This window comes from Haliotis rufescens, unplaced genomic scaffold, assembly GCF_023055435.1.
Source record: "Haliotis rufescens isolate VD_foot unplaced genomic scaffold, xgHalRufe1.0.p SCAF_3, whole genome shotgun sequence".
NCBI classification, from domain to species: domain Eukaryota; kingdom Metazoa; phylum Mollusca; class Gastropoda; order Lepetellida; family Haliotidae; genus Haliotis; species Haliotis rufescens.
Genome location: NW_025964001.1, coordinates 30,880,108 through 30,907,170, shown reverse-complemented (window position 1 = coordinate 30,907,170; position 27,063 = coordinate 30,880,108). Strand labels below are relative to the sequence as shown.

The 27,063-nt window shown below is 40.4% G+C and overlaps 3 protein-coding genes and 1 long non-coding RNA gene across 4 annotated transcripts in view; 1 reads left to right on the top strand and 3 right to left on the bottom strand.

Annotated features, from left to right (window-relative positions):
* The first annotated feature begins 45 nt into the window (after positions 1 to 45).
* On the top strand, positions 46 to 12,918 carry LOC124145864 (cancer-related nucleoside-triphosphatase-like). Its single transcript, XM_046515819.2, has 5 exons — positions 46 to 180; positions 6,165 to 6,327; positions 7,004 to 7,112; positions 9,074 to 9,277; positions 10,882 to 12,918. Exons 1-5 carry the CDS (start codon positions 129 to 131, stop codon positions 10,960 to 10,962), a joined length of 609 nt encoding a protein of 202 aa, XP_046371775.2. The 5' UTR covers positions 46 to 128; the 3' UTR covers positions 10,963 to 12,918.
* On the bottom strand, positions 1,669 to 2,719 carry LOC125384236. The gene is made up of 2 exons (XR_007223078.1): positions 2,077 to 2,719; positions 1,669 to 1,771 (listed from the first exon to the last, which is right to left on the bottom strand). It is a non-coding gene; the product is annotated as an uncharacterized LOC125384236 (long non-coding RNA).
* Positions 12,919 to 17,963: 5,045 nt separating the features above from the next.
* LOC124145843 (serine/threonine-protein phosphatase 5-like) overlaps positions 17,964 to 27,063 on the bottom strand; it is a 28,492-nt gene continuing 19,392 nt past the window's right edge. The window contains exon 14 of the mRNA XM_046515803.2: positions 17,964 to 26,146. Coding sequence (XP_046371759.1) covers positions 26,090 to 26,146 — 57 coding nt within the window. The 3' untranslated portion in view covers positions 17,964 to 26,089. The remainder of the gene's footprint in view (positions 26,147 to 27,063) is intronic.
* Positions 21,639 to 22,256, bottom strand: LOC125384368 (S-antigen protein-like). The gene has a single exon (XM_048403395.1). It carries the CDS (start codon positions 22,254 to 22,256, stop codon positions 21,639 to 21,641), a length of 618 nt encoding a protein of 205 aa, XP_048259352.1.

Genomic DNA, 27,063 nt, shown 5'->3' with positions numbered 1-27,063 from the left:
GAGATCTTTAAACAAGAGTTATCTTTTCTTCAACGTGCGTGCACATATATGGTTTATTTCTTCTTATGCACGTGGTTCCGGTATTAATGAGTGACAGGTGACTGTCGAAGCCGGTTATAATTATAACTATGGCAGGTTCAGGAGCCAGTGCAAGACATATATTTTTGACAGGCACTCCAGGTATATAAAAGGTTATTTAAAGGGGGTTGGGGGATGTCATGAAAAATGTGACATATTTGAGGGAGCCATGAAATGGGGGAGTGAGAAGGTGTGTGTGAGGAGCCCAGGGTGGGGACAAAACGTGTAAACATGTTTTGCCGAAATGCTAAATTAGCGATTTGAGAGAACCGTTTGCTTTCTTCATATTGAATTGCATGTTCAAACTTTAAGGTTTAAAAAATGCCAGACGGGCCCCTTAGAAAAATATAGCCCACGGGATAGCAGGCAGGCAGCAATTTCGAATACTGATGTTGGAGTGTTTGCCCAGCTAACAATTTCACGTTGTGACAACGTCGTGACAACGTCGTGTTTACGTTGCGGATGTTACGTCCATATAACGTTATTCTGTGGACTCCCATTTATGTTGTCACAACGTCATGGCCTAACGTTGTGTTACGTCATATTTACGTCGTCACTACGTTGTGATGACGTTGTATTTTACGTTGTGATAACGCCGTGTTTACATTGTGGTAACGTTGCGGATGTTACGTCCATATAACGTTATTCTGTGGACTCCCATTTATGTTGTCACAACGTCATGGCCTAACGTTGTGTTACGTCATATTCACGTCGTCACAACGTTGTGATGACGTTGTATTTGACGTTGTGGGAACGTTGTAATTTTACGTTGAGGGAACGTTGTATTTGACGTTGTGGTTATGTTGTATTTTACGTTGTGGCAATGTTATAATAATGCGTCCCTACAACGTTATTCTGTGTACTACCATGGACGTTGTCACAACGACGTGAAATAACTTTGTGTTACAAGGATGAAATACGGTTGTGACCATTCCACACTAAAATGTTGTAAAAAAAACCCCAAAACTTGTTCCGGAAATGTTTTAGAATATGCTTTAGTCACGTGATTGTGTATGATTCGAGATACCTTTTAGCAATATTTTAAAACCAGGGCGTCGAATAGCCCGGTTAACAGTGAGTTAGATCGTGTTTTGCTAACAATGTTCAAAATGTAAAAACACCACTAAGCTGTTAACTAGATACATGATTTGACTATAACAAAGTCAGACACCATTACCCTTTAGGCTTGTACTGAAAGAAAAAAAAAGAAAAAAATGGCAGACATTGTAAGGGGTTGACCATGTGATATTTTCTGGGGAGGGTCAGGTCCTGGAATATTATCGAAAATATATTTTGTCACCGAAAACTCTTGACAAAAATAATTACGGTTCAGACTGGTGAAAAAAATGCCTGCCACAAAAAAATGACATAGATCTAGGTGCAAGGTGCTTATCTTCAGGCTCATAGAGTTAAAGAAAATCATGTATCTGCTTTCGTAGCTGTGACCGAAAACATATGTAATCTCCATAGAAAAGTTCCAGGTCCCCACCTCCTTGAATATTAAATGGTCGGTCTCTAATCAAGTCCATATAGTATACTTCAACATTCAGTCATGCGAAGTCACTATTCAACAAAGAACTCCAAGACACATTTGCGTTGACATTTTATTATTTTTAGATTATAGAAAATGTATACACTTTTCGAAATTATTGAATGCCAGAATCTTCTTTCTTTGGTGTTCACTTCCACTTCCCTGAAATACAAACAGCTTAATAAATCTTGAGCAGGTATATGAAAGATTTCATATGACGAGAAACATTCTTTTCGAGATAAGGTTTTATCAATATTCAAACTATAATGTATAATTCAAGTGACTGATGGAAACAAATTTTAACATTCATTCAGAGACATCAAGAATCAGGTTGAATACAAAACGTGGTACGAGCATAGATTTATATAAAAAGATCTACATTCTTAGCATTCATTTCAAGCAAAAAAAACCCCACCAATTAACATGGATATAGACAATGGAATGTAACCGTAAACAATTGTACTTACGTTAACATAATTCACAGCCCAGGGTTTATTTGGTGTGTTCCTCAATGATTCAACATTCTTGATTTTATCTCCTGGAATGGTCGTGTAACATTTTCCCCCTTGCTGCAACGAAAACATATGAAAAAAGTCAAAACTAAAACTATATTCAAATCAATAAGCATACATTTAGATCTGTAGTCTAAACAAAAAGATAACATACATTGTATAATTGCCTAAAATTTAGGAAAACTGTAAATCTAAAGTCTTCATGTAAAAGGTCCGATCGGAAATAAACTCAGGCTACAGATATAAGTAACAAAATTATGAGTACCATCATAAAAAAAACACCTAATGTAATTTGGTTTTAAATATACACCGGTCTGACAAACCAGTGATTGTTATAGTGAGCCACGTCTCACAACCTCTGTCAGAGTACAATGACACACAATCATGTTAGTACAAACATGGTTTGTTGGGGACCTTTTCTAAACCGGAATCCAAACGGGAACAGATATATTTGACAGGCATTGTAGCTAATTACGATTCACATCTTCATCGCAGCGCTGTTTATATAGATCTAGCTACAGTACGATTTCGTAGCTAGCACTGGAACTTACTCGTTCAGTTTTCGATCACCATTTTATTCTCTCTCATTGCGAAAACGTTTCAGAGAACCAAGTATCATATACTTACTACGTTTATTAACATAATACAGTTCAATCTCGTTAAATATAATTCTGTAGTATGGTAGCCTACCTGGCAACATACGGAGATCGAAAACCGAACGAATATGGTTGCTATCAATTCCATTGTATTTTTCATTGATGCACATTGACTAGCCTAGATCTACACCTATCTCACCTTAATAATCAACAAACGATGACCAAATCACTGACAATGTATGGTGATCATGATATTTAACTTTTGATTATCAACTAGCTTATCATCACTTGCGAGAACAATACCGCAAACACCCCGTTATAGCGCGCGACGAGACTCGTTTTACTTTTGCTCGTTTTCATTAGAAGGTAGTCGGACATAGATCTAGTTATCGGAAAATGATGAATTGATTCTTTTTTTTTTGAAATATAATAAGCGCCTTGCTCAAATAAACTTTATAGACAGCACCAACAACCATATGATCCACATTTAGGCTACTTCAGTCAGTGCTAATTGGGCCTTTTTGGGAACAACGAGTATGTTTCTGTCTCTTCCCGAAAATAAAATTTTTCATAACATCATTGAGCCCTTTAGACTAGGGCTATAACTAGCAGCCTACAGAGAGTCGATCTGAAAATACTTCCATTGTTTTGATTCCCTCTCTTCGCTGTATAAGAGAAATCTACTCAACCTTTCCCATGGCCTGAATGAGCCACATTGTTTCACAAAAGTCAAAGTCAGAATATTAGTACATGTAAACTTTCAGATTTCAGAAATAACACGGAAGAAATGGCGATAACTGTCAGTGGTCAGTAGGCGATGCAGGATACGTTAGGCCTATTTAGGCCTACAGACCTTATACGCTTACGATCGAAACCCGAACATGATATGACGACCACAAAACGCCGCCAGACTGAATTCTGGTCAAACATATACCTACTGCTTGCCCTTGGTAATTACCCTTGGTATCCATAAAATAATAATATGGTAAAAAGTCACGGGCTTCCTTCACCTCTATATACATCACATTCTGTGTATCAAATATTACTATTACTAAGTGACCGGCAAACTGCATTCTAAACCCCGCCACTTCCGAATAATACGATACATTTAAATCATTTGACTATCTGCATGTACAGAAACATATCAACAAGCGGAAACTGCTTTTGTAAAATAACTTACCTTATCCGAATTTACAGATCATCTGTCCAGTTCCCGTTGCTGCACAATCACTTGGTTGTAATAAATCCAGAGTGAGTTTGAACTAAGATGGCTGGTGACAACAAATCTTCCGCGACAATGTGACGTCATTTTGACGTCACTTCACGAGGCAACAGGCTAAACTTTTCAGCTGTCGCTCTCACGCCGCAAAAAATGCGCGCCAATGTGTTTTTAACTGTAATTTTGCTTTAGACAACATTTAGTAGACAGATAACTTCGTTCATAGATATATATGTTTAAAAAAAATAAAACTACGAGATGGTAGATCTACAAGTGGTTTCCTAAACATCATTTACAAAAAGTGTTGTAATGTCCAAAGCATAACGTTATCACAACGTTAAATTGCAACGTTGTTGTTACGTTGTGGAATAACGTTACAATGTAACGTATTACTAACGTTGTAATAGAGATACGCAATTACGTTCTGGAAATTTTAGTATTAAGAGATGAAAATTCAAATGCCGAATATACAGAAAGGTAATGCATTACTGCTTTGGTATTCTGACAAATTCATGTTAATTTTGATAAAGCAGTTCTATTCCTTTATGACTATCAAGAAGCAAACTTTATAACGTTTCACCGACGTTTCAGAAACGTAGTTACAAAACGTTGTGCGATGTCCGATGCACAACGTTTTCACAACGTGAATGTGCAACGTTGTTATAACGTTGTGAAATAACGTTGCACGTTGACGTTATAATAACATTGTGACAACGTTATTTCACGACGTTACCAATCCACAACGTTGTGACAACGTTGTGTGTTAGCTGGGTGTCCGGCACAGCGATTTTCTCCAATATTGCAGTTTATCATCACTTGACCTCTAATTAGTCACACATACATTGAATTGAACATGTGTAAAAGTTCAAAATCAACTGAAACTCTGCACAATCACCATGCATCACCACTGATGTCAAAATGCAGTGCAACTGGTAGGGGTGTGACCATGCATCACATCAGAGGTACACATGGTAAATGTAGGATATCATAGATGCAGTGATTGCCTCCGTGGTCTAGTGGTAGAGCGTCTGCCCGGAGAGCGCAAGTTCCGGGGTTTGATCCCCGGCCGCGTCATACCAAAAGATGTTTAAAGATGGTACTTGTTGTTACCCTGTCTGGCGCTCGGCATTAAGGGGCTAAAACAAGGACTGGTCGGCTCGGAGTCAGTATACTGTGTCTGAGTGGGGTATTCATGTTAAACTGCGGCATGGTATCTCAGTGAGCTAGCACTATAAATAGACATCAGTCCGGACTAGTACAAGCAGCCAAACAAACACACACACGTACATGCACGTCGCTATATAAGTGCAATAATCTTGGACGCGACGTTAAACCCCATTTCACCTCACCTCACCTCATAGATGCAGTATTGTTTCTGTGTTTATCATAACTGCATGGGTACTCACATTGTTAGCTTTGTTTAAGACTTTTATAATAACAAAATCAACATAATATGACTGCGTAGCCGATGGAGGTCACATGATTGCTTTGTGATTTTAATATACGAATGTGCATTGTTAATGTATGGTTACCTGTGAAGATCTGGGTAGAGAATAGGTCTTCAACAACCCATGCTTGCTGTAAAAGGTGACAATGGGGATTGGGTGGTCAGGCTTCCTAGCTTGGTTGATGTATGTCATCATATACCAGTTATGTAGATCTATGCTCATGGCGTCAATCACTGGATTGTCTGGTTATCTGCCATCATAGAGCTGGATTATTGCTGAGTGTGGCATTAAAAAAAAAGCAAACAAATAATGGACGGTGTCATTCAGTTGGTGTTGTATGTGTCGAACACTTGGATATGTCAAATTGTTTCACAGGCACATTCAAGTACTAGACGACAGTGTTTAACTAAATTTTTATACAGGTATCTTTAGATGGCCACATATGCTATCAATAAAATTAATGAACTCAAATTTAATGAACTCAAACTAAAGAAAACACACCAAAATAACCCAATATAGGACCTGGACAGCGGTAAAACCTTTGAGAACTTGAACATGTTGAACTCAGTCTATGATAAAACACCACCACTTCCTACTCCCCTGATTCTAGCTCCCAACACCCTGTTTATAGGTGGTGATGTATGTTTTGTTGTATGTTATTCTTCATCGAGAGCAATGTTATGAGTTTAGATTTGAATAGGATTAGATAGGAGGTGCTGGCTTCTAAACTAAGACTTTGCAACATTTCATAAAAGTTACGTGTTTTGTTATGCTCCATAGGGATTGGCAAGACCACCTTAATTCACAAGGCCTGTCAATCTCTGAACAAAGCAGGACTTCTTACTCAAGGCTTCTACACAGAAGAGGTCCGAGTTAATGGCAGGAGAACAGGTTTTGATGTTGTTACATTAAATGGTAGAAGAGGACCCCTTGCCCGAGTCAGGTAGGCTGCTATTTCACTGTTAGGATGGCTATATACAGAGCTCCAGATAAGCTTTTGGTGTTGTGGGTATTTTACCCATGCATTTTAAAATCATTGGGTATCAGTAATTCTATCTGGGTATTCAAATTTCTGTTACCCACTAGTTTTTACACAAGTGGGTATTTAAGTTAAATATTTAAAAACACTATTCATCAAGTCCCTGCAAACTGGTGTCGTGTGGTTTCGAGAGCTTTATAGGACTCAAAAATACCACGATACTTCCACAAGAAAGTGTGATGGCAAATGATCATGATGTAACTGTCATCGTGGAGTTCGGGAAGGTTGACGGAATGCCCGGTTATAATTTCAAAATAAGTTGCTGATTTGCTAATCGAATACGCAGGGTTACTTCACAATATTTTGATGATATGCACAATTTTTATTTTTGTAGCGTATCTGTAATGTTCGTTGCGTATTTGATACGCTTGGATTTTATTTTACTGCGTATTTATGCATGTCTGATGCGTATTTTACGCAGATACGCAGCTTATCTGGAGCTCTGATATATATTTGTTTTTTAATACTTCTGCAAATAAGCTGAACCACAATACAAAAGGAAATCATCAAATCTGTGTCAAACTGCTGTCCTTTTTCGTGCTCGGACTTAGAATAATCAAAGCATAAAATAATCTTGCAGTGAGCAGTGTGACACTTTCTCTGGGCGAAGAAGGGAGTACAGAGTGGGCCAGTATTCTGTGGATCTGCAGTCATTTGAACAAACAGCCATGCCTACCATCAACACCAGGGTGAGTTGAGGAGCTGGGAAACAGCTTCAGGAGTCTTGGGCTTCCAGGTTAGAGTAGGAATGAGATGACATGATGAAGTGTCACTCATGCCATGGGGTATCACTATCAGTGGGTCACAGTGACCCGAGGGGGCACGGGTGGCCCAGTCGTCTAAGGCGCCGCGATTTGCTGTGCAGAGTTGCGTCCCATGGGCACGCCAGAAACCTATGATTGTGGGTTCGAATCCCGGTTCGCCCCGATGATGTTTCTAGGTTTGACAGCACCATACCCGTGCTCGTGGGTTTCACCGAAGTGGTAAATGTCTGAGACCTGCATCACTTCGGGCTTTCCTCCCACATTAAGCTGACACGCCGCGATATAACTGGAATAGTGTTAAAAGGGGCGTTAAACCCAACTCACTCACTCACTCACAGTGACCCTTGTGTGTCACACGTACCATGGGGTATCAGTGGGTCACAGTGACCCTTGAGTGAAGTGTCACACATACCATGGGGTATCAGTGGGTCACAGTGACCCTTGAGTGAAGTGTCACACATACCATGGGGTATCAGTGGGTCACAGTGACCCTTGAGTGAAGTGTCACACATACCATGGGGCATCAGTGGGTCACAGTGACCCTTGAGTGAAGTGTCACACATACCATGGGGTATCGGTGGGTCACAGTGACCCTTGAGTGTAGTGTTCAACCAGGTGATGAAGTACATGTGGTAAGAAGATGAATAAGAAGATTATATGAGAATAAGAATGAAACTATCCCACACACTGTATATGTGTACTGATTGCATGAAGCAATATAACTTCTAAAAGATCTTATTAAATTAATGTCATGCCACTTCTAAAAGATCTTACCAATAATGTCAATTCAATCATCAGCATTATCACATGTATTTGTAGTCATCATCTGTTCTCAGTCTAGGAATGATTCCTGGAACTATTTATCTAGTATGACAACATGTGTCAACTGCCAGTAGTCCCATAAGGAAATTATTATTTGAAACATACAAAATGTTAGCGGAGTCATCTTGAGACCCGTGAAGATCCAGGGTAGAATAGGTCTTCAGCAACCCTTGCTTGCCGTAACAGGCGACTATGCTTGTCATAAGAGGCGACTAACGGGAATCGGGTGGTCAGGCTTGCTGACTTGGTTCATGCATGTCATCGTATCCCAATAGCGTGGATCGATGCTCATAATGTCATTCACTGGATTGTCTTGTCCAGACTCGATTATTTACAGACCGCCGTCATATAGCTGGAATATTGCTGGAGTGCAGCGTAAAAAAACAAACAAACAAACATGTCATCATGATGGTATGTCAGCATAATTTGTACACTGAGTCAGGTTAATACCAGATAGGTGAGTATTTTAAGGTTTAGTTAGATGCTGTAATGAATTTTTCCTCAGCTGGAATCATTACATTCCCCATTGTTTCCATCCTCTGTATCTTCAGGGCTCGCATTCGGTAAACCTACACTAACCCCTGGATCCATTCATGTGACTCTCACTATCTCAAATTACCCGTCCTCGATTTCTATTTGCCAATTTGCTTGGCTACACTACTAGGTCTAACGTACCAATCAGAATACGAGTTACAAACCATCCTCAATGTTGGGTTGGCAATATCAACAACATGACGGCCAGTCTCATTAATTCTGATCGAGTTTGCGAGATCTTCAACATTGAAAAACTGACTGCACGCAAAAGAAAGCTCTAAAAATCTTATTGTTGAAAAGGATGCCATCATGTTCCATTTGAACTGACAGTGGCATTAGTACCCCATTACCCTTTCCCTTATGTCAACGTTTGACTGGTCCATAAAATGTTAATGAAAATCAAGTGCCGGTAATGTCAGATCGCGAGGACCATGGGAATGGATCCTGGGGTTCGTTTAGGTTTACCGAAATGCGAACCCTGGAGATTTAGAGGATGCACTGTTTCATGCCTCGTGAACATATCATTCCAGAGCGTTAGTCCAGGACAGGAACCAGTGTTTGTAATTGATGAGATCGGGAAGATGGAGCTGTTTAGTCAGTCGTTTGTCCAGTCAGTGAGGGGCATCCTGGATAATCCCATGACAACTGTGCTGGCAACTATTCCAGTCTCCAGGGGAAAACCGATCTCATTTGTGGAGGAAGTGCGCAATAGAAAAGATGCAGTTGTCTACACGGTATGCAGCTACAATATTTCAAAACATATTTGAGCAGTGGTATAGCTTAATGGCTGCTGGAATATTGCTACAAACGATCAATACATAGTAGATCAAAGGTCCTATGCCGAGTCGTGCTTCATTTCAAATGATAACCAGAGCTCCAGATAAGCTTTTTGTTATTGGAGTATTTGACCCAGGAGTTTGATTTTGACTGGGTATCCCAATCTCATTAAAATCAGATCTAAGTTTTGCTGCCGCTAAACAAAGATCTGAGGACATCCCATTAGGGGTCACGTCAGAACGCCCTATCGCGAACTTTGACCGACCACTGAAACGAATAACGTGACATCAGCCAATGCGAAAGCAGCTTTCTCAAGCTTTACGGCACTCGTTTCAACCTGACGACTTCCATTTCAGACTACGCTTGAAAAATATGTTGACACAGTTCTCGATTAAAATTTTGAAAACTGAACAAAAGAACAACCCGGAATGTCTAATATATGGTTTCGGCTGTATGGCAGTGCCTCCCACGTACTGTGCAACGCCCCCTCCGTTAAAATGTTTATCCTACGGAAGCGAGAGACAGACAGTAATTTTGACGGAATCAGTCGTTTGGGCCGTAACTGTTGTTCGGAATACCCCGTTTTAACGTTTTCGAGGGTGCATGTTTAGAAAACACATTCCGACTGTCACTTTCATGATCTGGTAAGCGGCGCTTTGATTAGTCGGATGAAAGGTCGTTCTGACGTGACCCGTAATTTGGATGTCCTCGATCTTTGTTTGGTGATAGCGAGAACTAAGTTCTGATTTTAATGAGATTGCTGGGTATCCACAATGTTTAATGGGTATTCAAAAGAAATTTACTCACCTGTTAAATGACATTTGGGTACTTGTACCTGTTTTGTAACGATCCCTGTAAATCATTTAAAACTCAATGAATAGTAGTATTCCCATCTGCGTCTGTTTGCCAAACCTAGCATTGTATGAAAGGTGCTATGTTTTTAATCACCAGTCAGCGACTGTTTAGGATACATTTACTAGGCACAATGTGCTTTTCAATTGAAATCTATTGGTATTCAAGTTTGTTTGTCGCCCAATATTTTCCAAACACATCTGTCAGCAAGTGAATTTCGCGATCGACTGATACGCAATCATTTTATCTAACTGTTGTGAAAAACACAATTGTTTTATCTAATAGTTGTAACATATGCATTAGTTTTATTTCAATGGCATATTTATAGTTTTTGTTGAGTATTTGATACACTAGGAATTGATTTGTCTGCACATTTCAGTTTATTTAATGCATATTTTACGCAACTACCCAGCTTATCTCGAGCTCTGGATAACTTTCACACACACCTCTGCTGGTCATTGAGGTGACTAAATGGATTAGGTGGTCTGGCTCGGTGACTTGTTTGATAGTGTGCATCCATCATATCAGACACAGGATTATTTATTTATCACCATATCGCTAGAATCTTGCTAAGTGTGGCGTACAACAAACACACACAGACACACAAGACACTTATTCTCTCTATCGCTCACATGCTGTCACACATATGAACACGCACACATATCCCGTCTGAGCACAGAGTGAAGAAGAGTTCTGGTTGTGGTTTCAGGTAACAAGGGAAAACAGAGACAACATTCTGAAGGAAATTGTGGAGTCCGTGAAGTGTTCAGTGGAGACCTTCAACTCTTGATACAATGTGATGTGGAGACCTCCAGATCGTGACACAATGTGATGTGGATGCCTACAGCTCGTGACACAATGTGATGTGGAGACCTCCAAATTGTGACACAATGTGATGTGGAGACCTCCAGATTGTGACACAATGTGATGTTTAGACCTCCAGATTGTGACACAATGTGATGTGGAGGCCTACAGCTCGTGACACAATGTGATGTGGAGACCTCCAGATTGTGACACAATATGATGTTAAGGCCTACAGCTCGTGACACAATGTGATGTGGAGGCCTACAGCTCGTGACACAATATGGTGTGGAGACCTCCAGATTGTGACACAATGTGATGTGGAGACATCCAGATTGTGACACAATGTGATGTGGAGACCTCCAAATTGTGACACAATGTGATGTGGAGACCTCCAGATTGTGACACAATGTGATGTGGAGACCTCCAAATTGTGACACAGTGTGATGTGAAGACCTCCAAATTGTGACACAATGTGATTCGGGACCTCCAGATTGTGACACAATGTGATGTGGAGGCCTACAGATCGTGACACGATGTGATGTGGAGACCTCAAGATTGTGACACAATGTGATGTGGAGACCTCCAGATTGTGACACAATGTGATGTGGAGACCTCCAGATTGTGACACAATGTGATTCGGGACCTCCAGATTGTGAAACAATGTTATGTGGAGACCTCCAGATTGTGACACAATGTGATGTTGAGGCCCACAGCTCGTGACACAATGTGATGTAGAGGCCCACAGCTCATGACACAATGTGATGTGGAGGCCTACAGCTCATGACACAATGTGGTGTGGAGACCTCCAGATTGTGACACAATGTGATGTGGAGACCTCCAGATTGTGACACAATGTGATGTTTAGGCCTCCAGATTGTGACACAATGTGATGTGGAGACCTCCAGATTGTGACACAATGTGATGTTTAGGCCTCCAGATTGTGACACAATGTAATTTGGGACCTCCAGATTGTGATGCAATGTGATGTGGAGGCCTCCAGATTGTGACACAATGTGATTCGGGACCTCCAGATTGTGACAACGAAATTCGGGACCTCCAGATTGGGACGCAATGTGATGTGGAGGCCTCCAGATTGTGACACAATGTGATTCGGGACCTCCAGATTGTGACACAATGAAATTTCGGGACCTCTAGATTGCGACACAATGTGATGTGGAGGCCTCCAGATTGTGACACAGTGTGATGTGAAGACCTCCAAATTGTGACACAATGTGATGTGGAGACCTCCAGATTGTGACACAATGTGATGTGGAGACCTCCAAATTGTGACACAGTGTGATGTGAAGACCTCCAAATTGTGACACAATGTGGTGTGGAGACCTCCAGATTGTGACACAATGTGATGTGGAGACCTCCAGATTGTGACACAATGTTATGTTGTTTAGGCCTCCAAATTGTGACACGATGTGGTGTGGAGACCTCCAGATTGTGACACAATGTGATGTGGAGGCCTACAGCTCGTGACACAATGTGATGTGGAGGCCTACAGCTCGTGACACAATGTGATGTGGAGGCGTACAGCTCGTGACACAATGTGATGTGGAGACCTCCAATTGAGCATTATAAGCATTGAGAATTATGTTGGATGATAAATAAAATCTCACCCTCGTGTCTGTTTATATCAAATATATCAACACTCGTTGATAAAAGTTGAAGAAATCCTTGGCAAGCCTCGGAGTTTTCCCACTTTTAACAACTCATGTTGATATATTTGATATCAAAAGACACTCAGGTGAGATTCTCTATATGGCAAACATGGAAAAATGAAACTTAATTATGTATTATTTATTTGTTGTTAATAATTGAATACCCTGTATTTGTTGAGGGAAAATACCAATTGCTTAAGATGGTTCATTTTGTGTGAGTGAGTGAGTGAGTTGGATTTAACGCCGCTTTTAACAGTATTCCAGTTATATCGCAGCGTGTCAGCTTAATGTGGGAGGAAAGCCCGAAGTGATGCAGGTCTCAGACGTTTACCACTTCGGTGAAACCCACGAGCACGGGTATGGTGCTGACAAACCCAGAAACATAATTGGGGCGAACCGGGATTCGAACCCACAATCATAGGTTTCTGGCGTGTCCAAGGGACGCAACTCTGCACAGCAAATTGCGGCGCCTTAGACGACTGGGCCACCCGTGCCCCCCATTTTGTTTGAGATATTTGCACTATTTGGCATTTGTATAGTACCTGGTATACCCCTCACACCTTCCACATACAGGTTTCTGTGATCACAAATGTAACTGTAGTTAGTCATCATGATGGTACCATGTTTTTGTGATAATACTTGTCATGTTAATACACTTGGTTACCATGGTTACAGGACATACACACAAGGGGATGTTGATGATGTTATGTAGTCACCATGTTGTGGGAAAGGTTCTAAGTTGTGCCAGATGATATTTCCCTTTTGTTTGAAAATATACATGACATTTTGTGATACAGGTCTGGTTACCATTGTTGAGTATTTTGCTAGTTTCAAGAACATGGAAACACATATATTTGCTACAGAAATATATTTCCCATATTTTGAGTAGAAAACAAAGCAAAATCTGCCACATCATTTAAATAAAATTTCTCCAGGACTCTTTGATCAGTGACTTACCATGCTTTCGTCAAGATTGGTCAGGCTATATATTTTCTGTTGGGACTAAACTTTTGCAGCATTTTATAGAAAACAAAAGTAATAAATAAAAATGTTGATTTGAAGTTAATTTTGTTATATAAAAATTCTTGAATAATCATAAGATTAAGTCAAGCAGGTAGAATTTTAATCTAATTTAGAAATTAAGTTTAGTTATTCATGGTAGAATATTTTTTCTTTTTCTGAATGAGTGTGAATGTAGTTTTAGTCCACGGTCGGTTCAAATTCCAGCCATGTGACAATCCTTAACCCGGCAAACCAGGTGCTGAGGGCGTGAGCAGCAATCCCTATACAACAACACGAGGGCGGCCAGGTCACAGACACTGACCACTTGATCTTTGCAGCATACCTACAGGCTCTGATCTAATGGACGTTTGTCATTAAGGTCACTACCTACAGGCTCTGATCTAATGGATGTTTGTCATTTGGGTCACTACCTACAGGCTCTGATCTAATGGATGTTTGTCATTTGGGTCACTACCTACAGGCTCTGATCTTATGGATGTTTGTCATTTGGGTCACTACCTACAGGCTCTGATCTTATGGATGTTTGTCATTTGGGTCACTACCTACAGGCTCTGATCTAATGGATGTTTGTCATTTGGGTCACTACCTACAGGCTCTGATCTTATGGATGTTTGTCATTTAGGTCACTACCTACAGGCTCTGATCTAATGGACGTTTGTCATTTAGGTCACTACCTACAGGCTCTGATCTAATGGACGTTTGTCATTAAGGTCACTACCTACAGGCTCTGATCTAATGGACGTTTGTCATTTGGGTCACTACCTACAGGCTCTGATCTTATGGATGTTTGTCATTTAGGTCACTACCTACAGGCTCTGATCTAATGGATGTTTGTCATTTAGGTCACTACCTACAGGCTCTGATCTAATGGACGTTTGTCATTAAGGTCACTACCTACAGGCTCTGATCTAATGGACGTTTGTCATTTAGGTCACTACCTACAGGCTCTGATCTTATGGATGTTTGTCATTTAGGTCACTACCTACAGGCTCTGATCTAATGGACGTTTGTCATTTAGGTCACTACCTACAGGCTCTGATCTTATGGATGTTTGTCATTTGGGTCACTACCTACAGGCTCTGATCTAATGGATGTTTGTCATTAAGGTCACTACCTACAGGCTCTGATCTAATGGATGTTTGTCATTAAGGTTACTACCTACAGGCTCTGATCTTATGGATGTTTGTCATTTGGGTCACTACCTACAGGCTCTGATCTTATGGATGTTTGTCATTTAGGTCACTACCTACAGGCTCTGATCTAATGGATGTTTGTCATTAAGGTCACTACCTACAGGCTCTGATCTAATGGACGTTTGTCATTTAGGTCACTACCTACAGGCTCTGATCTAATGGACGTTTGTCATTTAGGTCACTACCTACAGGCTCTGATCTAATGGATGTTTGTCATTAAGGTCACTACCTACAGGCTCTGATCTAATGGACGTTTGTCATTTAGGTCACTACCTACAGGCTCTGATCTAATGGACGTTTGTCATTAAGGTCACTACCTACAGGCTCTGATCTAATGGATGTTTGTCATTTAGGTCACTACCTACAGGCTCTGATCTAATGGACGTTTGTCATTTAGGTCACTACCTACAGGCTCTGATCTAATGGATGTTTGTCATTTAGGTCACTACCTACAGGCTCTGATCTAATGGATGTTTGTCATTAAGGTCACTACCTACAGGCTCTGATCTAATGGACGTTTGTCATTAAGGTCACTACCTACAGGCTCTGATCTTATGGATGTTTGTCATTTAGGTCACTACCTACAGGCTCTGATCTAATGGACGTTTGTCATTAAGGTCACTACCTACAGGCTCTGATCTTATGGATGTTTGTCATTTAGGTCACTACCTACAGGCTCTGATCTTATGGATGTTTGTCATTTGGGTCACTACCTACAGGCTCTGATCTAATGGACGTTTGTTATTTAGGTCACATGTTATGTACAAGTATATCCTAATAATACCCTCCAACCTTACCCTCGACCATGGGTTCTTGAGCCTAGAGGCGAAAGTTGTTTGCAAGAGCTGTTGACTATATGCACTGACATGCTACCCATGGACAGATAGAGTATTGCCCCTTTGTTCTTGCCACTGTACCTTTATAACCCAATATCATACTGTTACTTTCCCTGTACGTTGTATCTAGTACTTGGCTCTAACGAAAGCTAGCTCCTCTTACCCAGGATCCCCATGGGGCCCTCCCAGTGGGGCTAAGTGTCACAGAGGTACTCAAGTGATGGCAGATTGATTGTTGTTTTCCTTCATCTGTAGAACATGTTGACGAAATGGCACGTTAATTGTTGGCGTCCTTTATCAAGAATTTTGTTTACAAAATGTATTGTTTTAAAAGCTTCCCCAACATGAGCTGTGAAGGAAAATTATGATGATATATGTTAAACAATGCCACGCTCTTATTGCTTTTACAGATTTCACAGGTATTTTGAGTGAGTGAAGCATTTGCATTGCATGGTTCAGCTGTACAATTGTCCCATTTTGCTTTGTTTCTGCCTGTAATTTTGCAAATGATTAAAGGAATTTGTGCTGAACTTTTTATTATTCTTTTGAATGATTACTCCGCTGCAATACCTCCTGAGAAAACCTTGGCTGAATGAAGAATGTGTTGGTTTTTGAGCCAGTCATGATGTCAGATTTCTAAAATGATTCGGGGTTCATTTTAAAAAAAAACATATTGACATACATATTCCTTCGATGCTACTCCTTTTTAAGTGTAGATGCTATGGCGCTCAGAAACAACAGTGTGTTTCTTTCTTGTTTTTCTACATTCAGAACTTGTTGTTTTAGTTTGTTTTATCATGTTTATAGAAACTGAAATCAGACATGCTGATCTGAATGCTTCGCTCAGAAAGTTCACCTGATATGACCCCTGTGGAGTAGACCGTATGCAGACAGGTATCGTATCAAAGCAAAATATTTGCAGTACATTATGTTTGTGTTGGGATTCCAGTTTAGGGTATATCCCCAGTACATCATGCTTGTCTCTGTTGGGATTTCGGTTGAGAGTATATCCCCAGTATGTCATGCTTGTCTCTGTTGGGATTCTGGTTCAGAGTACATCCCCAGTACGTCATGCTTGTCTCTGTTGGGATTCTGGTTCAGAGTACATCCCCAGTACGTCATGCTTGTCTCTGTTGGGATTCTGGTTCAGAGTATATCCCCAGTATGTCATGCTTGTCTCTGTTGGGATTCTGGTTCAGAGTACATCCCCAGTACGTCATGCTTGTCTCTGTTGGGATTCTGGTTCAGAGTACATCCCCAGTACGTCATGCTTGTCTCTGTTGGGATTCTGGTTCAGAGTACATCCCCAGTATGTGATGCTTGTCTCTGTTGGGATTCCGGTTCAGAGTACATCCCCAGTAGGTCATGCTTGTCTCTGTTGGGATTCTGGTTCAGAGTACATCCCCAGTACGTCATGCTTGTCTCTGTTGGGATTCTGGTTCAGAGTACATCCCCAGTACGTCATGCTTGTCTCTGTTGGGATTCTGGTTCAGAGTATATCCCCAGTATATAATGCTTGTCTGTTGGGATTCGGGTTTAGAGTATATTTCCAGTACATTTTACTTGTCATAAGATCGGTTTCAATGAAGATCAGTTGTCATAACATCTCGTCATACCCTGTTTATGGTTTCAGTTTCTGGATTGCTTCAGCCATACTTGATAATGGACAGGCCGTTGAGATACAGCTGGATATTTTGGTTGGACGGTCGGTTTGTTGTTTAACGCTGCACTCAGCAATATTCCACCTATGTGACGGCGGTCTGTAAATAATCAAGTCTGGACCAGACAATCCAGTGATTGATATGAGCATCGATCCACGCAATTGGGATCGATGACATGCATCAAGCAAGTCAGCCAACCTGACCACCCAAACACGTTAGTCGCCTCGTACGACAAGCATAGTCGCCTTTTACGGCAAGCATGGGCGATGATACAGCTGGAAAATTGAGGACTGTAGCAATATGATGGATGACATTCACTCACTCATTCTTGGCCCAGAGTCCGACTACTTCCCCTTGCAGCAGTGACATTCAATAACACGAAAACGATATAAAAAAAATCCCAAATCATCAAAAGGCACCAGTTTCCTACTAGACTGATCTATATAGAAAGTTTGAACAAGAAATATTTTACTGGTTTAGAGTTCTGCTCCTGTATTTGAAAACTGCCGGCTGACAGACATGGTGATCGCCATATCTCCCCCCTTTTTTCAAACCAGGGGATAAAAATAACATTCAACACAACATTGGAACAGACAACAGAAAATGATTTTTTATGAAAAGTATTTACCTCTTTATTTTCATGTGGAAACAAATTATTAAAACAAACAAAATGATAGCATAACAAAAATACCATGTACACTCGAAAATGAGATTGGTCAGCACTGACCAGTTAGTTCCTCATTGAACTGTCCAGTAAATGGCACACATGAAGGCTGCAAATACAACATTCTTGCCTCCGAGACACCAGTGCACACATGACATTTTATTTCTGCTTTAAATGACTACAAACAGTAACACTCAACCTAGGTAGCCCCTTTGCCTACAACAACTCGCGGCAGTCGCCATCTTGGAAAAGGTCTAAACTTGTCTGCTCATCTTAGACTTGTGAAAATCTCGGAAGAAACGACTTATTGGAATCTGCAATGCTTGGTATACACCCCATCAGAAGCATTGAATGTTTTTAGCCAACAATGGTCAATGTTAGTGATAATGGTTAAGAATACTAATATGCCTATATTATCGCACACATGATAACCATATGGTCATTGCCATTTCGTAGTCGTGACAGCTGCGGCCACCATGATCTCAGGTCCCTTCATACTTCAGGCCTCATGCGGCATGGTCAGAAAAGGCCATTGGTCCTGTGGGGGAAAAGGTACCTGCAATTTAGGGCTGGGACGGGTAACTCGGGTACTCGGGTCAGGTGGGTACTGAGCCAGACCCTGGTACCCACAGGACTACCTGGACCCATGGTTACTCATATGATATATTGTTTAATGATTAAAAATGATCTAGAACTCTATGGTTACACTACAAGTCACTAATGTTCGCATTTCTTTCTGACTATGCACACATTCCTTTTGACTTTTATATGTTTGAATAGAGATAAAACTTCTGTCAACTACAGTGTATGCATGACCAGATGATTTAATATACACGTGTATATCTAAATACAATTTTCCAGGCTACGGTCAAACTATTCCAAATCAGACATTTTGTACCAATCTCTGGAGTCCTACAGCGGGTACCCAGGTAGGATCGGGTAATAGTGGGGTGGGTACCTGGGTAGTAAATTTAGACTCATCCCAGCCCTACTCTAATTCCTTGTCTGCTAGAACCCCTGAGAATTTAAAATATGCAATGTTTGGAACTCTAATGAAGTTCGACTTACATTATTATGTTCAAATACATGCTTGTGGACTTTAAAATTGTTTTATTCAAATGTAAATGTCTTTACCATGTTGACATGAATAATGTAGATATGAAATACCTGGAAACATTTTCATGTTATCCTGTGCTAGGGTATTTGTTCTCCAGTATTAATTAAAACTGCTAACTGCAGTCGAGTCAATTTCACTGGCATGTCAGTACATCCAAAACAAAAGGTAAGGAGATGTTCTGCAACATTCAAATACTGCCTTGTGATGCTGTTATCCCTATGACAGGTGTTATTAATTTTGTTTATGAATGAACTTTGACTCAACCATTGCTGCATTTTGATTGAAGTGATGCCAATCCTGAATCAAATTAAATTAGGAGTTTGTAATATAAAGATTTTTATAATCCCCAAAGAAACGAAAATATTTCAAAACTTTCAGAAACATGGCAGTCAAAAGCCAATGCTGTTGGGATGATCATTCTGTATTTAGAATTCTTTTCCTCTCTAATCAAATGGTATATATCCACCACAATTTTGACATCGGAAGCTGGCATCTCTGCATCTATTGAATCAAACATACTGAGAGTAGAGAAGATACTTCATAATTTCAAAATACATATCAATAGAAATAGAAAGCCTATATTGGTTAAAATAATGTCTTCAAAGTGACACACTGAACTATCAAGAATGTGGCACTGATTATGTTCCCAGTTCCATACATCATGTTTGAAGTATAGTTTCCCTCAAAACACCGGAGTCTACGCTCCATCTGCATGCAATCCATTCTAACCCATGACTTATGACATATCAAGGGTAGGTTACTCTAAGACATTCAGGAATATTCACATGTTATCTGTATTCTGCATTTGTCATATCAGTTTTGCTTCATACCACAAGAGCTCTTGCAACACTTATGACATGTTTGTAAATGCACATGCATGGAGTGAGTGAAGTGATGTACTGCCTTCAGCAACACTGAAGCAATATTACAGCATTATCATTAAAATCATATCTTTTACTCGGATACGACACCTTCCTGCATCTAGATTTGCGGACACCTCCAGAGGAGGTTGTGTCATGTGAATTTTGTGATCAGCCAATCAGCTAAATTCTCGATACAGTGAGTGAGTGAGATTTTACACCGCTTTTAGCAATATCAATGCAATGTCATGGCGGGGGACACCAGAAATGGGCTTCACACATTGTACCCATGTGGGGAATCGAACCTGGGCCTTCAGCGTGACGAGCAACACTTTAACCAACAGGCTACCCCACCGCCCTTCTCGATACAAGTACCGGTAAGCAAAGCATTGCAACAGTATATCATATTTCTGTATCTCGAAAGAGACCTTGCATAATATATATAACGAAGACCGCTGCCATTACATTGGGACATTTTATACACACTGATGTTTACAGCCAGAAGGAAGTACCATTGAAGCCATATTTGTGTGGATTTCCTGTTGCTAAAATAAAAATTCAAGGTGGTAGAGAAATGAAGCCATATTATTTTAGAAAGCTGACAGCTGATTGTCTCAAAAAACCAAATCATCCTTTATTTACATTGTAAGTCAAAGATGGCTCAGTATCCACCTGACGTCACCTTCTGTGGAGGTAGGTGTCGTCAGATGGTCACACAGAGAAGTGTTGCATCGGAGTAAAAGATCTGATCTCAAGTATAGGCAGGGGAAAGTAGAATTGCCTTCACCAATTGTGCCTATAAAAATAATGAAACCCTCTTCTCACGTTGGGTATGCAAATGAACACATACTAGCGAAAGAAGTACTACAGAGACATACATCACAGAATAGGAAAACAGATGTACAGATAACAATCTTTATAATCACTAGGCCAGACCAATTTGGTAAGACCTTTAAAGATTTATTTAGACAACATGCACGACAGGAGGTAAATAAATAAAAATCAGCTTATTGACAGGCTTCATTTGAGGTTAAATAAAGTAGACTAGTCTGGAAAATGTGATACAAAAAATATGAAAACACAAATTTAAGATTTCATCAAACAGTGATTTATAGATATAATTCTTTTTAAATTACAAAAAGAATATTAATGTTGCACAATTTAGTTGAGGCGGATCTGTACGAGCAGAAGAAAAAGTCTGGTCTTAACATAAGAAGACATTTTAAGTTCTCCCATGTTTTCACTGACAACTGAGAGGAGTGTTTGATCTTCAGAAGACAGTAACACAGCACAAACACAACAGGCAGGATGTACACTGTACAGCAACAGGAAGTCACTCCCCAGGACTACATGTAGTGCAGCTAATGTCACATTTACTGGACAACTTCTTAAAACAGAACAATATCACAAACATTATTATCAGGCTACCCACAAAATACCTTTAAATTCATTTGATGTAGATGTCTTTTGTATATTTGGTAAACGTTTGTGACAAGTAAAGTCAACATAAGGACAATGTCTATTTCAAACATCCAATATTGCATAATTAGCACTAATAATTGAACAATTATAAATCTTGCATAATGATGTACCTTTCAAGCTGTCCGGTTGTGCCTGTTCACCATGCACAATCCTGGTGTACTAGGAGGGTCCACCAAGCAAGTACCCTGGTACACTGTTGGGTCCACCAAGTAAGTACCCTGGTACACTGTGGGGTCCACCAAGTAAGTACCCTGGTACACTGTGGGGTCCACCAAGCAGGTACCCTGGTTCACTGTGGGGTTCACCAAGTAAGTACCCTGGTACACTGTGGGGTCCACCAAGCAAGTACCCTGGTTCACTGTGGGGTCCACCAAGCAAGTACCCTGGTTCACTGTGGGGTCCACCAAGCAAGTACCCTGGTTCACTGTGGGGTCCACCAAGCAGGTACCCTGGTTCACTGTGGGGTCCACCAAGCAAGTACCCTGGTTCACTGTGGGGTCCACCAAGCAGGTACCCTGGTACACTGTGGGGTCCACCAAGCAAGTACCCTGGTACACTGTGGGGTCCACCAAGCAAGTACCCTGGTACACTGTGGGGTCCACCAAGCAAGTACCCTGGTTCACTGTGGGGTCCACCAAGCAAGTACCCTGGTACACTGTGGGGTACACCATGCAGGTACACTGAGGGGCAAGGGGCTAGTAAGGCAAAAACACAGTAACTGTCATGTGAAACCTGCTGGAAACACGTATGCTGCTTAGTGGTTGTTGACTGCTGCATTGTTGGAGCTATAGCTAACACTTCCCGACAACCTACCACGAGTAGGAAAATGCCCTTGAAACGGAAATCAAAACAGGCATGTTTGGCTTCACTCCCAACAGCTCTTTGAGGGTAGATCTTGATGTTGGAACAAAATAGGCTTCACATTCTATCAGGTCTATATTAGGGTCTTCACCTCTGAATTCAGTTCTGACGTCATTGTAGATGGTACCAGCGACCAACATATGAAACAGCTGGAATACCATTGAAACAATGATACCTTTTTTAAAAAATATTTTCAGCTCCTATTTTTCGTATTGATTAGGTTTGTTGTTACTTGAATTACAGATCATCCGACCCTAATTTCACAAATGTGGAAAAAAAATAAAGAAAGCAAACAGTTATTTCTTATTTCTGCAATGTCTGTTAATAATAAGTTCACAAAAACAAAACTGTAATTGTTTCGGAGGCCCATTTCCAACATCCCCAAACTTCCATATAGTGTATAAATGAGAGGATGTTTTCAATAGTTGTCCACTGCTTCCAGATGTTTCTGCCCTAATAGTTGGAAAACTGGGGTCACATATCTTACTATTCCACACTACAGACTACACTATTTAGTGACCACAACCTAACTTTGCAATAGCAGTTCTACACAGGATCTGTTTTTAAAAAAGAAAATCTGTAAACCAAGTAATTAAAAAAAAGAGGTTTCTTGAAACACTGTTAACCCTGAGTCAAGAACAACACTCCAAGTGATCGTGTAGTACCAGAATAAAACATCAAGCAAAACCTTTTTCGATATGTTTATAGGTCAGACTGAAAACAATTTTTCAATATATATCGATATAGAGACATCACTGCATTTTCAAAGAATGTCAGAATATCTTAACTCATGTATTCCTGGGTTCTTGATGTCATGCATCGTTTCTTGTAACAGACCCTGAAGAATGTACAAGTCACACAACAATGAATGCTGTTATATGCCCACCTACCAACCCAACACTCCCTCACTCTCCGGACACTTCTTGTCCTGGTCAATACGAACCAGTTCCTTCATGCTTTCTCATTTGGCAGTTTTATACATGACTTGAATATTGAAAAATAATGCAGCGTCCATTTGGCATTTACATCATTTCTACCTATGAACATTCACTTGCATGTGTTCTGTCAATACAAGGCAACTAACAAAAGACTCTTCCCACAAGATCAGAAAATACGTCGAAGGTTTACTCCCAAGACTTTGGGAAGGTTGATATGTACTTTGAAGTAGCTCTCATACAAGCTAAAGCCAAGCTGACCTCCCACACAGATACTGTAGGCGCCCAGTCTTTGATATTCTGGGTGGGCGGGCATTTTGTTGACGAAAATACCATGCTCAAGAAACTACAGGAAAACACAACTTTTGTCACAGATTTTACAATAAAAAATATATTGTTTACTAGACATGCTGTGTGTTCTGAGTACAACTGTGTTCAGCTTCAGGGAAAAGAATTGTATTTCTTGTCCAAACCCCTCCCCAGCCCTAAAATATGAAATGATTAGTCTGAAAAGATGTATAACCAAAAGAGCAATGGATTTTGATTTTGTCACATGTGTGTTAGTTTCATTTGGGTGAAACAAAACACCCAAACTCTGATTCACCCCAATATGTGCATGGTCTTCTGAATGATACATGATACAAAATGACATGCAGACCTGTGTTGCAATACATGACCATAAAAATACTTCTTCATCAAGAAAAAGTGACCATCATGTAAGTACCATTTTTTTTAAATTGATAAACTTTTTAATTCCATGGCCTTTGTATTATTCTGGCGGACAGAGATACATATTGTACATGACCTATGTATCGAGATATGTATTGTGACGGTATCAGTGCTCCTGGGGAGTTCAGGCTGTATGGTTTTCCACCTGATGAGTGAGTGAGTGAGTGAGTGAGTGAGTGAGTTGGGTTTAACGCCGCTTTTAACATTATTCCAGTTATATCACAGCGTGTCAGTTCATTTTTGGCGTGTCAGCTTAATGTGGGAGAAAAGCCGGAAGTGATGCAGGTCTAAGACGTGTACCACTTCGGTGAAACCCACGAGCACGGGTATGGTGCTGACAAACCTAGAAACATAATTGGGGCGAACCGGGATTCAAACCCACAATCACAGGTTTCTAGCGTGCCCAAGGGACGCAACTCTGCACAGCGAATCACGGCGCCTTTGACGACTGGGCCACCCGTGCCCCCTCCGCCTGATGAAGATGTGGTGTTGAATAGATCATAACAGAATGGAGATATGACACCGTTGAGCACCGAGGATGCTGAAAGCATGGCTGAGTATCAGCTACCTATATATGGATCCTTGATGAGGACGAGTCTGACACTGTGTGCTGATTAGGCAGCGGCTACAAGCATTCCTTCCATCCCAACATCCAACTATCACCATACAAGTAATCTGGGGTATGGTAAATCTCAGGGATGCCAAAGGCCATGCGCAATAACATGGCAACACTGGGAAACATGCATGCCTTCTTGGGCTGCACAGCTGACTGAAGATACAGTACTTCCATGCGTCTTCCCGGGGCAAGGGAGTTAACTGACTATAAAAGTCCACTTTCCATCCTTGGCAAACTAGGCAGGAATTCCGCAGTGATCATGGTGATAGTTCTGCTTGACTAATGAGTCTATGCATAGTCCCATCAAAATCTCGTAACGAAATCGACATCCCGTTCGTAAACTGCCATGCAAATTAAGGTTGTTTGCATGGTTTGCAAAGAATATGTACCGCCAACTCGGCATCAATAGATATTTCCCAAATCATATCACAATTTTAATCAAGGTGCTTACCTGATTTGATGCACTTCACGAAGTAAGACCCCTTATATCACAACATAGATTTTGATTATCCACCAGATCGTCTTGATCGTCGCCATTTTGTTTGAAGCAAATGCATGTGACATGACAGGTGGAATCTGATTGGTCATCAGGAGGGACATAGATGGGACATAACTTGTAATAGCCACTGGTGGCACTACGTTCGAGCCACAAATTTCAGTCTAGTTCGGCAAGGGAGGAAACTGGACTATTATAGTAAGTTAATGCCCTTGCCTCAGGAAGATGTACAAAGTGTACTGGTACAGGCTCCTATACTTACATCGATGGTACTACATGATCACATTCGCCTCCACATTCTTACAACATTATGTGGTCCCATGTGTAGAAGTCTTGGCTGCATCAATACAAATTCCTGCATGACAGCTCTGTAGTAATGACAGGAGTGGGGAAATACCATTGCATGACATATCTACACTCTTCGTATTAGATAATATACATTGTAAATAACTTTTTGATGATTAAGAAAATTTACTTCATAATGAAGTATTATTACTGGTACTTGTCACTTTTTCATCATTGACATTCAAGGTGAATAATTTGTTAAAAAAGAAACATATTTAACCATACACGGCAAGTAGCCTTTCACCCAGAACAAGCAGATTTGATAAGTTTACTTGTGTGTGAGTGGAAGGTGAATGTGTTCCATTTTCCACATACCAGGATCATTTGAGACAGAATATGAAAAATGTGTAACCATGGTAACACTCAAGTTGCACATAAAGGTAAGTCTGCCCACAACAATTTCAAAATTAGAACTAATTGTTCTGATGTTTCACCCTCATGATGCCGACATGTTAATGTTCACAAAAGCAGGAATAATGTCAAATAAACATACTGAGTTGAGTGTTAACACAATGCTTGGCATGCTGTAATCTATAATCAGGTTCTATCATACACAATCTCATGGTTCATAATTTACATCCTATTCACAGATGTTCACACATATCTTACACATATTTACATTTTGTTCCTAAAACAAATTAAATAGTGGACTTGCATAGGCCATAGGTTTCACGTTTGGATGTGGCTGCAAAGGAAAGAGAAGACAAATGATTAAACAACAAATAACCTAAACAGAAAGAGTTGAAAATACAGGGTTCACGTTTTTATTGTCTATCTGTGGTGTGTTGCTATAAACGTCACTTATTATTAATCTAACAAAATCATGGCATTCTGTAAATAATGAGATAAAGACCAGTCAAACCAGTTATTGATAATATGAATAATGTACCAAGCTGTTAGGGGTATGTAATATTACTGGTATATTGCAATACGTTCGTTAGCAACAAATATCGCAATACAACGCTTGCGTATTGATATTTTCCAATAGTCACAGAAGAATTGACATATAATTACATAAGTTATATCTACCATCTTGAGGGATTTGGATGGGACTGGGTACCTATCTAAACCATGTAAACACGACACACCGTTTACGTTGTTTACATAAACATTCCATATTGATTAATTAGTAGGTAGTCTTGTTTATCAATACCTCCCATCTCGCAATCTGAAGTCTGGATTATTGAATGAAGAAATACCATTTCAACAGTACAAACATATATAATTTGGGCTCCAATACTTATTGCAATATGTATCACAATACAGCTCTCCATATTGCGTCATATATAGCAATACGATTTACGTGCCGTCGGGTACAATGTTATCCAATCAAACATGTCACCATGCCTGACAATCCGACCAATTCAGTTACCTCTTATGAAAAGGATCAGTTGTAACCTGGAATCCCAGTTTTAATGACATGTAGCCAAATAAGTAGGTACTAATGAGGACTGCAAACGTCTTTGATGAAGGACAATATGGAGAATGCAATACTATAATGATGTTTGTTCATGTCCTATATTCAGCAGGAGAGAGTTCCAGTGAACTGGGGCGGTCGGGCAGCCTTGTGGTTAAAGCGTTCGCTTGTCACGCCAAAGAGGT